Genomic DNA, 16,859 nt, shown 5'->3' with positions numbered 1-16,859 from the left:
GAAATGACAGCTCTGAATCTCCAGCATGTGCCCAGTGTGTCTTTTCTTTCATTCTTCCTTTTTAAGTGAAACATGGTGAAAAGTTTTTCTACCAGCCTTACGTCAGAGATGTTTTAGACAAGGTCTGGGTTATTAACCATTGAGTATGGACTTCTTTGTCCTGCTAAACTCTCCCATCAGTGTGCTAATTAGTACAGAGTACCAGTGACTCCAAACCTTTGCTTATTTGCCAGGAAATCTCCTTCCCATTCCATGAATTTAAATACCTCATTTGACTTTCTCATTCTTATAAGGATATATAGTCACCCAAGCTGCTGTTTCACCAAAGCATTTTCCTTTGAAGCATGTGCTGTTTTGTTGCAGGTTACTTTTTCATGTTAGCAATGACAAAAGTAAACCCAGGGCTACTCCTTGGTTTTTATTTTCCAGGGTTTATTATTGTATTTACAATTCCCTGTAAGAAGATACAACCCTTTCCCAGTAAGCGTTCTAATACCTTTCTATGTTGCAAATACTAATGACCCATATACCCAACAGAAAGAAGATGATCAGTGATGAAGGAGGTATCTCTAGGGGCTGATGCAGATGAATAGAAAACTTAAATCATTATAAATATTACTGTACTGCACTTTGGTACAACCAAAAAAAACCCTTCAAAGAAAATATTTAATGTTCCCTAAGTCAAATAAAATTCGTAACAATAGGAAAGGAAATTAACCACATGGGGGGTTTTATATCTGTAAAAAATAATAAGACTACTTGGCTGCATTGCACATAGGCAATAAAATTAGATTAATTCAGATCCCTTTTACAGTAAGCCTCCTTTCAGGCTGTAAGCAAGAAATGTCCACTGTGCTTTACAAAGGACGACGACTAGAAAAATCAATGCAAACAAATATCCCTTTCTTTTCTGATTCACCATTTATCATGAGAGATGACAGACAAATGAAGTCTCCTCTGAGTCTGAGCGTAGTTGTATTAGCATTTTGCTAGTACCAGGCAGTATACAAAAACAGCCATGGTGTGTGACACCTCCAACACCTACAGGTAGCTGTTTTAGGGGCACATCCTGGTTTGTGGTGAAACAGGTTTAAGTCAGCCAGCCTCTTGTACCTGCTCAGTGATATCAGGTTATCATCTCAGTAACTCCAAGGTTGGACTGTCTTGTGCCTATTGCTGACTGGACTGACTGCTCCACCATCCATAAACAGAAGGCATAAAGGTGATTACAAACATAAGAAAGTAGTTTTACATATTGTCTTGCAGTCTTTCCATATAGTCCCTAAGTTCCTTGGAATCACCAAGATTCATATCTTGGCATACCCATTTAATATTGTCATCACTGTCAAATAGAATTGAGTTGGTGTAGGGGCCTCCATCCTCTGGCAGTATTGTTGTATATGAAGTGAACTTTACTCGCTTCTGCTTTGGCCCAGAAGGATTTATAGGTTCACTTTTAACTTCTTTTTCACAAAGGTACTCAGAAGATCTGAGGATATGATTATGAAGAGTCTTCTGAGAACTCCCATTAAGGAGAAAGTTGCTTTCTTCAAACTGCATTCCTCTGTCGATCATGGTGGTGCACTCCTCTGATGGGAGCGAAATGTCAACTGGGTTTTCCAGCAGTTCAACTTCATTTCCAAGCCAGACCCAATCATGGGAATGGGGGATGTTGCCTTGCTCACTCACAGCAAACCTTTTATGCCTGTACTTCCAAGCAAACGCCACGCAGTTAATCAAAAAGACTAAGATTGCTAGGCAGAACACACAGAGCAGGGCATACATGCCAATTTCCAGATCTGTTAATCCTCTTGAAGTCAATGTGAGATCACTGGGATTGTTTTCTCCTGGTATTTCTACTTGTGCAGGGAGACCTGTGAAGGCAGTTGGGCTATTCTGGCCATCCTCCAGGGACTCCTGATCAAGGGGAGACGTGAAAGTTGTGCTTTTGTTTGCATTGTCCTCGTAACTGGACACGTCCTCATGGTTCTTGGACCATTCTTGTGCTGTCCTCTCTTGCTCTGCAGGTTTCTCAATAGAATTGCTCACATGGCTTTTAAAATCTCTATCCACATCATCTATGTCATTAGAGCTTCCTTTTTGGTCAGAATCTTTTTGACCAAACTTCACTTTTACACTTCCTTTCCCAACAGCCAGAATGCTCTTCCTCTTAGTCTTCTGACATGTCTCACTGATGACCATTTCAATTTTAATCAAAGGTCCTTGCCCATCCCCTTCCGCCACAACCCCAGGCCATTTGGACTGAAGGTTTTGGTGTGCAGACACTACCATCTCATCTAGTGAAGTGATGGTGATGGAGAAGTCCTTGGAGTCATAGATATCTAATGGTGTCACTGACCCATCACTGAACAAAATCCAAGCACTGACTATGGCTTCCTAGGGGGAAAGGGAATGAGAAAAACAAACAGTGGGAAAGGTAAGAGAGCACATACCAGATATTCAGTTGTTAAAATCTGTTTGATAATGGCAGAATAAATACACAGTTTAACTTTTGTTTATTTTGTTTTGTTCTGGTTTTTTAGAATAAAATCAAAATATCTGCTTCACTTCTCATTTTCCTCTTGCAGATTTGTGTTCTCTAGGCTTAGGCATTTATCTCATCTTCAGGAACTATCAAAAACACACCCATCTACATTTAATAAAAGATGCATGAAAAACAGCTGGCAATTCTTTTTTCATTCTGAAGTGAGAAGCAGAAGAATTTTAAATTTTCTGCAATGCTTTCAAGTATACAAGATGATGTGAAATACACAAAAGTGATTGTAGTCCTTTCTGGGAACTATAGAAACACTCACCAAAATGCCATTTTTAAAGGATTATTTAGCCAAAATGGTTTGTCTTGTTACTGCAAATTGCTAGTGCTAAATAATAGTCACACTTTCTCTAGGGAATTCTCAATTCTATAATGAATACAATAAATAAAGACATATATACTTAATTCTGTCATCTCATCAAAAGCTATTGAAATCCTCAGATGATACAGTTCAAAGTAAGCACAAAATCATCAGATTTCAGCAGATCATGAAAATTTCTGTACATGCAGTCAAGAGATCCTTTTGGCTGAACTGACTTTGTGAGACTATCAAGGCATGGGGTTTCTCCCTCTGCTTACATAGCTGTATTTTCCCATAGAAAAGCTGTGCATTATACATGCACAGGCATGTCCATACATCCTGTGTTGTGCAGGTCTCCATACTAGTTCTGAAGAGTTCAGTTGTCATTCTGTGTGGGTGTTTCCACCTGTAGGAGTTGGTCAGTAAGATAAGCAGCCTTTACTGTGTGTAGTTACTGCTTTTCACACAGCCACGCATTATATGTGCTGTCTAAAAAGTACAGCAAGTGGCTCTTCTCCAGCTTCTGATAAAGCACAGTAAGCAAATTCATTATATATACTATTTTGGATCATACCTGTTTTGGAGTATGAAGGATATCATATGCGGAGGTGGTAGAAACAAGAGCTCTCTTATTTCCTTTGCTGATTTGTAAGGAGAGAGACAAGCCTGAAACTAATTGTACTCCTAGATCTGTAATGGTTACACGGTCATCTAGAACTATCACTGTCTTCTCTGCCAAGATGGAATCCGAAAGAGGTGACAGAACCTTGAAAGAGAAATCAAACAACTTGCATGAAACAGCAACTAACTGTGTTGTAAAGCAAGATTAGACTAATCAGCATAGCACTTCAGATTAATCTCAGGTTTGTCACATCCCTTTATAAGCTAGAACTGATGTTTCCCCCAAACATGCCACTACTTTGCTGCTATACTACTTTATTTACGAAAATAATGTCATAAAACATCCAACTACTTCAAAATTGCAGCTTCATCTCAACAGTGGAGTACAGATTTAACTAAATGGATTTGGCTTTCAAAAAAAGGTCATTTTTGTGTGTTCCATAAAACATCCTCTGAATGCAGCATAGCACAAGACATAGTGTAAGACATTGACTCATGCTGGAATTCAATAAGGAAAAAAGTAAGTGTACAAAGCCTGGCTGATAGGAATTTGGCCTGATGCCTTTATAGGGACAGAGGACCCGAACGAAATGACAGTGAGATTTGCAAAAGGACTTTGAAAATCCCACTGAGGGCCTATCTGCACTTTCCAATGCCAAAACAGTCCTGTCAGTTTGCTCTAAGACCTCGTTTCTGACATGCTTAGAAGGAGACAGTCATCTTTCTACTGATGCCAGAAACAGCTCATTCAAGCCCAAAATATTTGAGGAGCAATTTGTCAAAACTAACATCAGCCATCTACAGTGTAGTTGCCTTCTGCTCTTTTGTAGTCACTTGAGTGAAAGAGACATTTTAAGGGCAGAAATCCCTTGACCTCTGTGTGATGTTTGTTTTAGCTGAAAGGAGCTGAGCCCTAAAAGTACCTGTTTCTTTGTGTTGCCTACAAAGGAAATTTGGTGTGACTGGAACATGACACACAGTTTCACCTAAAAGTATTTTAAGGCAGCGCAAATAGTAAAAATTGAAATGCATTCAGACTTGATTTTGTGTTTCGCATGTAATTTTTTTCAGCTTGTTTTTTTTTTATTTTCTGAGAGCAATTAATGTTATAAGCTAAGTAGCTATTGTGTTTGTGTCTCCAGGACTCCATAGAAGCTGCAGATACATCTGAGGCTGTACCTGGACTGTGGTGATACCGTGCTCACGACCAACCAGAACTCGGCCATCTTGAAGCTGAGCAATCTTGGGTTCTTCTACCTTCATGAAATCAGTCACAAGGTCAGTGATGTCAAACTGCCACTCAGAGCCTAGCATATAGGTCAAGTGGCCTCCAAACTCAGATGATTCAGCTACAAACTGTGTGAGAACTCGCACCATGGCGTGCTGATACTGCAGGGTACAACCTCTTCCTTTTTTCTCATCATCCTCTTCATCCTCACTGTCACGGGTAGGCCTGTAAGTAGATCAAGATTTGTTACCTGCTGAGTAACAGCTTCACTTGCATGGTATTTCCAATAGATGAATATTAACATTCTTTGCTACCATGGGAGAAATAGGAAACCTGATTTTGAATGTGTTAAGTTACTAAGGATTCCCTGCTTAGATAATGCCACCCCACCTTAGCCCACATCTCTGTCTCACAGGTTCTTTAAGCCCTCTCTGCATTTAAGAAATATACCATGATTCACCCTAAATCTCACAGACTTGATGCAGGTGTCTGGTATATTTGGTCATGTCAGGACCACACAAGGCTTCCAAAAAACCAAGTGAGGAACTTCAAGTTACCATTTGGGACATCAGCTACTCACCCCATAGAAACAATTGCAGCATTAAACACACTGTCTTTAACATTTTCCGACTGTATGTCCCCCTTACAAAATATAACCTGTGACAAAATAACAGCTTTCATAAGTCTTATGTAAGGGATCACAGTGATTTGTACATGAGAGCAGTTCTGTCACACCTCACAGAATTTTGTCTGCTTTTAAACCCAGTTTCCCTTCTTTGTTTGGATTTAGTTTTTTGTTGCTCTTTTTTTTGCTATTGTTTACTCATTGGGACAAACACATGAATTTTCTTGTCTCTCAAGTCAGATATTAACCACCAGGTGGTCATATTTTTACTCATTATGCCCCCATGCTGTGGAATTCATGGCTCAGAAATAAATTGCCTCCCTCCTTCACTTATTTATTGAGCCTAAAGCCACCAGTATAGCAAGGGTAGGAAATACAGGGCCAGCCTCATTTTTCACAGTATTTTAGGAAGCATTTTTGTGTTTACTGTGTTCCTTTATCTTCTGCTTTGAACTATAACTATTATAAAACAGAATTGCTTTTGTTGTAATTTGTTTTATGACAAAGCTGGCAAACAGTAAGCTGAAAAAATATCTAAGAAAAACCCCTATGCTCTTCAAAATGATAGAAAGTTCTGGTGTTACAGAATCTAATACACCTGAAATTCCTTTTCAGTGCATCACTTATATATAAATATTTATATATTTATATCACTTATATATATACATTTGACCTCAAGTAAATGGTAGTTGGCACAACCTTTTGGGTTTTATGTGTGTAAAAAAAATGTGAGTTGTAGGAAATACCACCAGAGATAAGGGCACAGAGGGAGCACTCTGGCTCTTCTTATTTGCCTTCCTGTATGGGCAGCCAGTACTGCCAACTACAAAAAGATTATTCAAATCCAATTCTTTCCTTCTAGTATATGTAACAAACAAAGGTAAGGGCTCCATTTTGTTATGAAAACATTTAAAGGTGTTTATATACCCCACCTTAGAAATGCATGGTTTCTATTGCATGCCAATGGAGAGCATCAGAACAGCATCCCTACCCCACTGTGGGCAAGGCACTTTCTTAATGCAAAGTAAAAAGTGAGGTGTTGGAATTTTCAGTATGAGCTTTGCAAGTCTGCTGTACCAGCTCTAGTTCCTTCTTTTTTTAAACAAATAACATTCATTTCTTCCTCAAAGCCACAAATCTATGATTCAGTTAGTAAGAGCATTTCAGTGTTTTGTCTCCATGGGCACAGAAAAATGTTTGAGATCCATCTTTAAGGTCTTAAAACTGTTTTCAGTAGGCTTAAAATCCTCTGTTAAGCAGTGAGCTCATTTTCTTCTTAGGCCACGTCCTCATGAGCATGAGCTACTGCTGTATATTGTGCTTTTTTCCCCCTTGGCCCTCTCCAAGGTTAGCTGTGGATAGCTCTCAGAATCCTTCTTATACTGTACCCTGCTGCTTGGCAAACTTACTTGGAAGATTTTTTTGCTTTTCTGGAGTGAACCAAGGTTGCCAGAATTACATTTAATTTACATTTCACACAGAGAAATCCTTTGCCAGAAAACTGAGTTAAAAGAGCAGCCCTGTTCCGAGGGTGCCTGCTAGCACTGATGTAATCACTATCTGTCAGCTTTATATTACAGACACTGTGAGCAGTTTAAGTATGTCTCTTTTAATTTGCACCACTCTCAAACCAGGCATCACATTCTTGGGCCAGATGTTAATTTTCTGTTAAAAAAACCCTAAAGAAATAATTTTTGCTGGTTTTGAATTTGAAATACTCATTAAAAAGAGTCATGTATTTAAAAAACATTTGCAACAGCCCTAATTGAAAAAAGTATCTATTTTGTATACAAAATACAAAGTCACTAGAAATTGATTTAGTGGAAGCTACAGAAATAAGTTGCAGATAGCTCTACTGACAGTTCAATAACAAATGCAATTTGGTACCTTTACAGATCTTGAAAATATAGTCTACCTGTTATAAAAAATCTCTATGGCCTTATCTCCATAGGACATTAAAGTCAATTAACTAAAGGAATGAATTTACAATGTGTTCAAGCTTTGTGTGAATGTTGTTTTTCACAAATGGAATGGTTTGAACCCAGTTTAATTTAATTCACCTTGAAATGTGGCTTGTGTGTGTGTGTGGCAGCATTCACACACAGCTTTAACTAAAGCAGTTTATCTCTTCCTGCACTTAAGTTAGGCTAGCTTTCCTGCTGCTGTCTGTGGCAGAGCCACTACCTGATTGCTCATCAGTTCAACAAGTTGTCATTGATGAGCAAAACCATGGCTGGCTGCACTCTGTTTTGTAGGTTTTTAAGGTTTATTCTACTCAGAGGTTTGCAATCACCATGACTTAACAATGGCTTGGTCAGCTCTTGTTCAGAAAGGCTGGATGCTGGGGAAAGGCCAGTCTGCCTGGCCCTGACGCATATGCTGGAGTCACACTGTGTGATGTCTGCCTCCCCGGGAGCCTCAGGAAAACAATATGCTTATCCCAGTGGCAAATATTTAGTTAAATTAAGTTTATAGCTTATTCTGTGAGACTTTAACCATGCAATTCCTAGTAATGCTAGTTGAAGCCACTCGTCCTGTGTAAATGTATGTGCATAGAGCTATAACAGGAACTAAAACAAGCAGGTAGTTATTTTGCAGATGCATGAAGAATCAAAATAAATGTTCTTGTGAGACTAGCAGAGGCTGCCTGGACCTCTTCTACACGCTAATATTTGACTTTAAATATACACCTTTTTTTTGCTGAGATTGTAGGCTTTTTTGCAGCCCATTGCGGGAGCAGACTTTCTGTTGGCCTAGGCTAGTTGGAGGACCATGTACATGCATTAGTCATGAGCTGATCCATGGAGCTGACTTTCATCTGGAAAGGGAGGCACTCTGTATCTGCAGTAGCACACACCGTAGATCAAGCTCTCCTCTGGAGAATAATAAAAGTTTGCCATATATTTACAGGCTGATCTGGTAAATTGTTACTGGTCTTGCACAAGGGAGACTATTTTTTTTTCCAGTTTCTGACATAAAAACAGCCTGCTGCTTCTTTCTGTTCCTCCAGCAAATTCCTGCTCATACAGCAGTTCAACCCAGGTGAAAGCCAACACAGTTGCAACTGAGCTAGGCATGTGGCATTTGTGAAATCTTTGTCAAGACTGTCTCTTTCATTGCTTTGTGGCAATTATTCAAGATGTTAAGTAAACAAACATGTCTGTAATCACATGTATTTTACAATTACAAACATGACAGGGTTTATAGGGAGAAATAATACATTTTATTAAATCAACAAACATCATTGGAAAGAACAGATGTGAATTGGGTCATATAAACACTTTTTCAGGCCTGAAATAGAAGCAGCTATAGTGAGATGAAGAACAGCTATGCTGAGGCAGTAGTTTCACAAGCATTTCTTTTGTCAACAGCACCAATAAAAACATTTAAAAGATTATTGTAAACCCAGTTACATTTTGCCATCTGGCTCAGCCCCTCAGACAACTGCAGCAGCCCAGCCACCCTGAGCATGCAGGAACGAGGCAGTGTGGGGAGCCAGGGGAGAGGAAGGAAGGTTCAGAGGTTGCTGAAGTGTCTCTGTGCAGCCCCTGTAAGAAATGCTCAAACATTTTACCTTCTGGATATGGATGAACTACTTCATAGCACTGTTTATTTCTTGCTGAGAAGGGAGAAGTGTGAAAATATCAACCGCAGTGGATAGAAGGAGAGTAGAAAAGTGTCTTGTCTGTGGTGAGCTTGGAAGTGAGGAAGACACATTAGAGTCCTTCCATGACTAAACCTGAGGACAGTGACCCAGTTTCAGTTGACCTATAGGCTGCGTGGAGCTGACCCTAAATTAAAGACTGCCAAAGCCTGTTGCAGGGGCTTTCAGAAAAATCCCAGAGTTAGATGCCCTCTTCTTTTCAAATTAGTTTCCTTTAAGGAAAGATATCAAAAACCTCATGGAAACTGGCTCTTAACAGGAAAATGAAGTTGGAGCAGTACAATGCAATAGCTACTAATCCTGCTGGGAAATGCTTGGATTTGGGGTTTGTTTGTTTTTTAAAGAGTAAAACATTCTCATCTCTCTCAGGAATCCCACACGATGACCTTCCACTGTCCAGCATTATCCACACCAGGAGGGCACTGTGAAGAATTACAGGCTGAGCCATTGTTCAGAGTAAGTAAATGTGGCCTTTGGGCTCTATCACTGGAGGGGGATCCAGGAAACCAACCTGCAGCTCCTGACTGCAGTGCAAATGTCTTGTGTGCTTCAGGTCACCATTCTAAAAAACTCATCATAAAAGCTCGCTGGTGTTTAATTGCTGGGAACCATATAGTTATGAAGGAGGTGGAGGTATAAGCAGATGAACAACTAAAAACAAAACTTTAAAAAAAAAACAAAACAGAAAAGCCACTAAAACTCAGGTAACACTCATCCAAATCTAAAGATAAAGGAAATGTAAAAACCTTATGTACAAAGTAAATGTCAGACTGACCACAACTGATGTTAGTCCTAGATTGCCTATTGATTTAGAATACCTCCAAAGCTAAAAACATCCACATGAATGTTCCATAAAACAAGAGAAAATGCATTTCTTGTTCACACAAGCATGAGCTGCTGACACACACAATGTCATAAACTACCAGCTGCAGTTCTGGGGAATGATACAGCATCCATACTTTCTTTTCCTCCCTTCATTGAAAATGCTCACTGAAGATGTGCCAGCAGTTCAGATGCAATCTGAGCAGCAGCAAACTCACACCACTTGCCAGCCTGCAAGCAGAGCAGACTCTCGAGCCATTATCTTTATTTCAGCTGGCCAAATAAATCAGAACGAGACACTGGGGGGTAGATTTCCAGCACTGTGTGTAATGGGTTTAGAGTCAGAATGTCGACGACCATTAACCACAGCTGAATGTCTAGCTCACTGAGTGAGCTGCTGAAAGTTTACTCCTACAATAAACATCAGTAGCCTAATCCTGCGACCTTTTAGTCAGCAAAAGCCCCACTGGTTTTAGTAGGAGCTGCCCCTAAGGGAGTGCTGCAGCACTGAGCACATTACAGACAGAGAAAGGTAAGGTAAGTGAAACTTCAAGTAGCTGGCATAGGTTCATTCATCACCTGCCACATCTCTTCCTGTCACAGACTTTGCCCTTATACTCCTGCCAGTGCCCTGACTCCCTCCTCAGCCCTATTTTATTTAGCACTGTCAAATATCACGCACACACACATACAGGATGTGAGAGGTCAGCCCTATTTTATTTAGCACTGTCAAATATCATGCACACACACTCTTCCATACAGGATGTGAGAGGTTCAGGTCCTTTCCCTCACTTTTGCACACTGGAGCGTATGATACAATTTCCTGAGATTGTGTGGTATTGATTAATGCTCCAGGCAAAGCCACTGACTCTTAAACTCTATAGATCAGGATTAAACGTAGCCCACTGATACCATTTTTGGATGTTTTAATGAAGCCAAAGACATGGTGTAAAGCTAATGTTACACAGGAGAATTTACATTCTGATAAATACTCTAAAAATGTATTGTTTTCTAAAGTCAGAGGCCCTGAGCATGTGTCTGGAGTGTGCCTGTGCTGAACACATACCTCTTGTTGGCAGTGACAGGTATCCTCCAGCCTTTGATCTGGCTCAGCTCTGTGTCTGAGATCTCGATCTGCAGCGGCAGCCGTGGCACCCAGACCGTCACTTCTAGCTGCGTGGTAAAATGCTGGTAAGTGAAGTTAACAATAGTATCCACTTTGCTTTTCATTTCCTTGCCATTAACAAAGATGGAGTCACATCTGTCAGAAACCTTAAAGAAGAAAAGAATAAAATTAAAAATAATAATAATTAGGAAATGAATAGAAGTTCCTGAGGAAGCAGGAGCAATGATACACATCAGTCCAAAGACAGCCCTGATAACATGGGTTATGCATATTGTATTTTCAGTTTTCTGATTAGAAACAAACAGAGATAAATGGACCCCAGGGAAACAGTTCTGTTTTCCTCAATGGCTACCACTCAAACTACGAAAATAATGTAATGATGTTATATAACCTATGTGGCTCTTTTATACTAGGCAAATTTAACTCTTCATGAATCAAACGCCATGTGCCTCAAAGTTTATGTTTACAACTTGCTTAAAGAACCTGGAAAAAATGAGGCCGTATGTTAGTAGGAAAAAGACTGACTCAGAACCATAAAATAGACTCTTCTCCTTTTTCTGTGAGTGCTGTAAAGCTGAAAGACAAAGATCCCCTGTATAGCTCCTGAGCAGAAGTACAGCCAAAGCATTAATTTTTAGAACTTCTCAGCAACTGTTTTAGCAAAATGTATTCATAGTTGCTTTGTGTGATTACATTAAATTACTGCTAAAACTAGCACATGGGGTCTGTACTACAGCTCATCTATCCTTTTGGTTTCAGGGATCCTTTGGCACAAAATCAAGGTCCTGGACACAGATCCTGGTACTATGAAGAACAAGAAATGGCGATGCATTTGACCTGCATCCTGGAAAGACAGAACTCCTTCTTCATAAGGTACAGTTCATTCATCTACTTATGAATGTCTGTATGTATACTTTTAGACTACGTATCTAGATAAACATACATTTAGATTAATGTGCAACATGTTTATATACATGTATATATGTGCATGCATATGCACTTGCATTTGTATCTATAGACAGCTTTGCTTTCTGCTTTGAAGGGAGAGGTGAGTTTCCATAGAGTCCATGTACCACAGATTTAATCTTTTAAAACAATGGCTTTTGAAGGGTAGTTTTGTCACTGAAATGGACTTTGTTCTGTTGTCAGGACTGTTCTGTGTCACATTGTTTAATGCATTGGGAGTCAGATCTGAATGAATTCTGGCTAAGCCAGTGATTCAATTCTGGTTTACTGGAGTTACTGAAATAACTCATGTAGACTTCAGTAGGGAATATGTTGAAACACAGGTTGGTTTTGCTCTGCAAATGTACCTCAAATCTTTTCTGGTATTAACAGGAATTAGGGGTTACTGAGCCAAGAGAAATTACATCAAATGTGTAGCAGCCTTTTTTTTATTCTCAAAGGCAGTCCTCCCATATGACTTTGAAATTAAGTCTGTCCTGCTTCAGGTCTCATATGGAATAATATTGTTTTTCTCTTGAGCTGTTAGATGGACAGTACTTGAGTTCTACTTTCATATGAAGCACACTTAAATAACAAAATTTTACCTAATGGCTCTCATAATGCTTTTAAGATTTAGGACTATTTAAAAAAAAAAAAAAAAAGAAAAAAAAGAAGCCTAACTGTCTGACACAGAGCTTGAAAATACTCCAGGCTCAGGAGTATCACAGATGAGATGGAGCATACACAAAATCTTTGTTTCCCCCTCATAAAGTGTTACAAGTGTCTCTGCAAAGTTGAAGGACATTAATCAAGACCACTAATTGAATGAGCAGTTTTGATTCTAAATGATAAAGCCTACATCTAGGGAGTTTTGTGAGAATTAAGACAAGACAGAAATAATTAGGAACATTCAAAAGGGAGGAATAAACATTAAGATCAGATCAGGGGAAGAACTCATATTTGACATGATAGCAGCTAATATTTTACATTCTCTTGCTGCTTAAAATGTTCTTGTCAGCAGGCAAGAAAGATGCTAAATTAGGGAACTGAAAGATGGATTTTAATTGTAGCTGTAAAAATTTCAAGGTAGCCTTACAAATTTCACAAATTTTATGTGTAGCCAGAGTAATTCAGTCATTTATACACTCACCAAGAGGTAGGTATAAATCAGTATATAAAACTATGCTATAAAGTTCACCCCATGGCCTTGTGTAGAGCTCAGAGCTCATGTTTCACTTAAGTGTATCTTCCAGGAGATAGTCCAGTCTTTATAAAAAAACTTAAAAAGAGACATTATTGTTGTTTCAGTTCTCTATGTGGAATTTGGGTTAACTCTATTAGGTACAAGCAAACCAAAGAATTCAAAGGCAAACTAAGTTTGTGCAAATAAGGGTGAAAACCACAGCAGTCAGTCAGCTGAGTCCAGCTGATTCCCATGGTGAAGTGTGTGAAAACATGACCCCTGTTAACCATTCAGGCTAGAGAAAAGCTCACCTGAGGAAGCCTCTGCTACACTCACACCCATTTGCTGCCAGGTTTCATTCACACCTTACAGCAGTTGTTACTTGAAAGTTGATTTGGGTTCATCTGAAGGAAACACGAACCTTGAGCATTTATAGAAAATGCCTATTTCAGTTGGGATCTCCTCCAGACCAAGGATAAAGTATTTCATCCAGATCTCAGATGAGAGCTGTGATTTCATGCTAACAGCACTCTCACACTCCAAAGTGAAGAGGGAATGAGAAACACACGTTGAGCTTTGGGGATTTGGTGCCAGCTGTATTCTCTGGCTGATGGCCTCCTGCAAATGTTCCACTTCACTCTCTGCCCTTTTAAGTCTGCTTCAGACTTTTCTAGTCACACTGACTGCCAGATGCTGCAGGAAGGGGAACTCGTGTGACCTGCTGCTGGAGCTGGGGGAGTATGTGCCCGTTACAGCCGGCAGTGCTTGGGTTGGCCATGGAGTGAGCTCTGCTGCAGCAGGGGCACACGGGCAGGATGACATTGGCAGGTGACTTAATCCATGGATTTTTTTTGAGCTGCTGGTTCCGAGGGAACAAAGAGGGGAAATGCAGTTAAATCTTCCCTGCAAACACTACACAGTGAGGAAACACAGCAAAAACTTGTAACTGCCACCCTCTCATCTAAAATGCACAGAGCAAGCCTGTTCCTAACAAGTCTGTCCCTACCCATTGTCTGCTGCCTGACAAAATCAGAAAGTGCTCTTTGAGACAGTTTGCAAGCAGGAGGGCAGGATGGCTGGTGATGTGCTCTGGTATGCAGGTCAACAGAAAGAGAGCTGCAATTAACCTCACCAGGCTTTGAAGCAGGTGGTTGGCTCCAAACCTCACAAGTACTTGTGAAAAGCAGTTTGCCCTGTACAGGCTGTCACAGCCTCCTCGTTTTAGACTCATCCAGTACAAAGGTAGCTAGGAGTCCAAAAGAGTAATTGGGAAACCATTCAATGTTTATTAGGTCAGCAAAGGAGTACACAGCCTTTGGGTGAACAGGTAAACTGGAGGGAATGTGAACTGACAAGAAACCAAATAGTGCCTGCTGAATGATTCATCTTTACAGCTTTAGCTTTGACTCCAAATGTCATACTTTACCCTCAGCTTGCAGGTCACTTTGCAAGGAGACTGAATAAGACATGTAACAGAACAGTTGCAGTCCATGTGCCTGTTAACCACCCACAAGTTTTTCAGCTGAACAAGCCTTTGCTGCTAAATGGCTGATTGGCACAAACATTTTTTCTCCATCACTTTTTTTTTTTTGTGGAAGGAGAGGGCAAGATGGCTTCAGGAGAGGCCAAGCACACAGGCAGATGGTGCAGCCTTCTTCAGTGTTGTAACTGTTTTTTCAACAGCAAAATCCAACCTTATTGCACTCCTTGCCTGAGACAAAGCAATTTCTAATGGCCAACATACTAGGCAGAGCCCACAGTCTGGCCTGGCTGCAGCCACCTAAGTCCTCTGCAAACCAACCTACTCAGCCCTGCTCCCGGGAGCCAAACCTTTTGTGGGAGAAGAGGTAGGAATGCTGGAGCTGCAAATTGCAGCCATTTATGAAAGGTGAGAGGAACAGCACACGATGAATGTGCAAGGGATGCAAAGTCTCCTTATTGTGGCTAAGGCTATAAAGAGAAAATTGTAACAAGATTGTAACGTGAATTGTGCCTGGAGTAAATGGCTCATTCTCATAATAATCTTCAAGCTATAATTTTGTGGTATTTCCTGAATGCCTTCTTTTCCACCTTTTCTGTGGCATTGTTCTGGCTTTGTCTTGTTAGGCCATTAGGAAGGACTTGCTGAGCTGCCTTAAACCCTTACATTGTGTGTTTTTCTTCTGCCTCTTGTATCTTTTTATATGGCCACAGCATGGCTGTATCAGGTTTTCATCCTGTTTGGATTATTATGTACCTTATTTTTATTATTGCTACATGTTTGCTGTAGAGACACAGTCTGAAATTACTTTCTCAGCCTGAGCAATCTAGCTTCATGTTTGGGTAATAGTTGAAGACAAAAAGACGGATTATTCTTCTTCCTACCCTCTTCTTTCTCCCTCTTTCAAACAGCTATGTCTGAGCAGTCCCTGGCTCCTGTCTCTTTCTGCCCTGCACACTGAAGCCATTGCTGGAGTCTCTTCTAAACCACAAAAGTGATGGAAAGATATGCCTCTCAAGATATGACTTCAGACAAATAAACAAAGCGTTTTCCCAAACCCTTTTCAGCTAAAAAATGCTGGTTTTATTTAAATTCAGAATTATGCCTGATAGCACTCAGTCTAGAAAATGTTAAGACTTCTTATTTTGGCTGTAGTTCTGTCTTATGTCATGACATGTTAATTCCTCTTGTGCACAATATTTGCCCATATGTACGTGTCAAGTGATAACATCAAAGTAGAAATTTTCATTAGATTTTCTTTCTCTTTTAAAATTAAACCTAATTGTCCCATCTAGTCACAGCTCTGCTCACACACTCCCGTGCCAGGAGCTATGTTGGCAACCAGGACCCAGCCAGGTGAGAAGCACCCCATGAGGTGCACCCCATGAGTGCCTGTGGGTCAGAAACCCATGCAGCAATGCAGTGCAGCTTCCAAAGCTGCATTAAATGTATCATGGCACCATCTGTGCCCTGTGAGGCTTAACAGTGCATTGATCTCAGCCTCTTCCACAATCAGGGTTTTTCTGTGCAGTTAATTCTGGCAGCAGTTGTGCTTCCCCCTGCCCCAGCTGGTGATGTGTACTGGGGTCTGCAGACATTGTCTCCAAGCAATTTGAGGCAAATGGTAGATTAAGAATATACAGAGTAAAGGATGGCAAATTACATGATGCTGAAATTGAAACTAATGAAAACAGAAGTTTTATTCCCTTTTAATTTTACACATATGCAGAATAGTCTTGGAAGTGTCATTTTTTAAATGTTCTTTTCACATTATTTTGTTTTTATTGGCAAATCAGTTTTCCAAGTACTGTTGTCTGGAATAGCTGCTGTAGCTTCAGACACAAGGTTTGTCTATAGGAATCCATTGAGATACATTCCTACTTAGAAACAATAGCAAGACTTTAAGTCAAGTACTCCCCATCCCATGTACTTGATACATGTTTGCTTTTCATCTCATCAGTGAATAATAATGTTAGATGGAAACAGTATAAAAACTGTGAGTCAGTGCAGTCCAACAGCTATACCTACAAATATGAATATAATTATTCCCACACACACCACCAGCTTTCAATGGAGAAAAATGGAAAACCTGAAATATGTCAAGATAAGCCTGAAGCATTTCTAATATGCTGTTCATCTTAAGTAGCCTTATATTGCAACATCTACCAAGAAGAAAACCACACACTTCTGCACCAAAAGAAGAGGAATCCCTGATCTTGTTTGGGGAAATTTGGATGGGGTGGGAAAGTTTGTTCAGCTGCTGTAGCACTTTGGTAACAGCCTGTCACAGTCACATCATGTCAGCAGGAG

The 16,859-nt window shown here is 40.1% G+C and overlaps 1 protein-coding gene across 1 annotated transcript in view; it reads right to left on the bottom strand.

The window, feature by feature from the left end:
- Positions 1 to 1,248: 1,248 nt before the first annotated feature.
- TMEM132B (transmembrane protein 132B) overlaps positions 1,249 to 16,859 on the bottom strand; it is a 234,110-nt gene continuing 218,499 nt past the window's right edge. Inside the window, exons 6-9 of the mRNA XM_009997682.1 lie at positions 10,882 to 11,087; positions 4,656 to 4,929; positions 3,430 to 3,621; positions 1,249 to 2,397 (exon numbers count right to left, since the gene is read on the bottom strand). Of these exons, the coding sequence (XP_009995984.1) occupies positions 1,249 to 2,397; positions 3,430 to 3,621; positions 4,656 to 4,929; positions 10,882 to 11,087 (1,821 nt within the window). The remainder of the gene's footprint in view (positions 2,398 to 3,429; positions 3,622 to 4,655; positions 4,930 to 10,881; positions 11,088 to 16,859) is intronic.

This window comes from Chaetura pelagica, unplaced genomic scaffold, assembly GCF_000747805.2.
Source record: "Chaetura pelagica isolate M959 unplaced genomic scaffold, ChaPel_1.0 scaffold45, whole genome shotgun sequence".
NCBI lineage: Eukaryota > Metazoa > Chordata > Aves > Apodiformes > Apodidae > Chaetura > Chaetura pelagica.
This window is presented reverse-complemented; position numbering and strand designations above follow the sequence as displayed.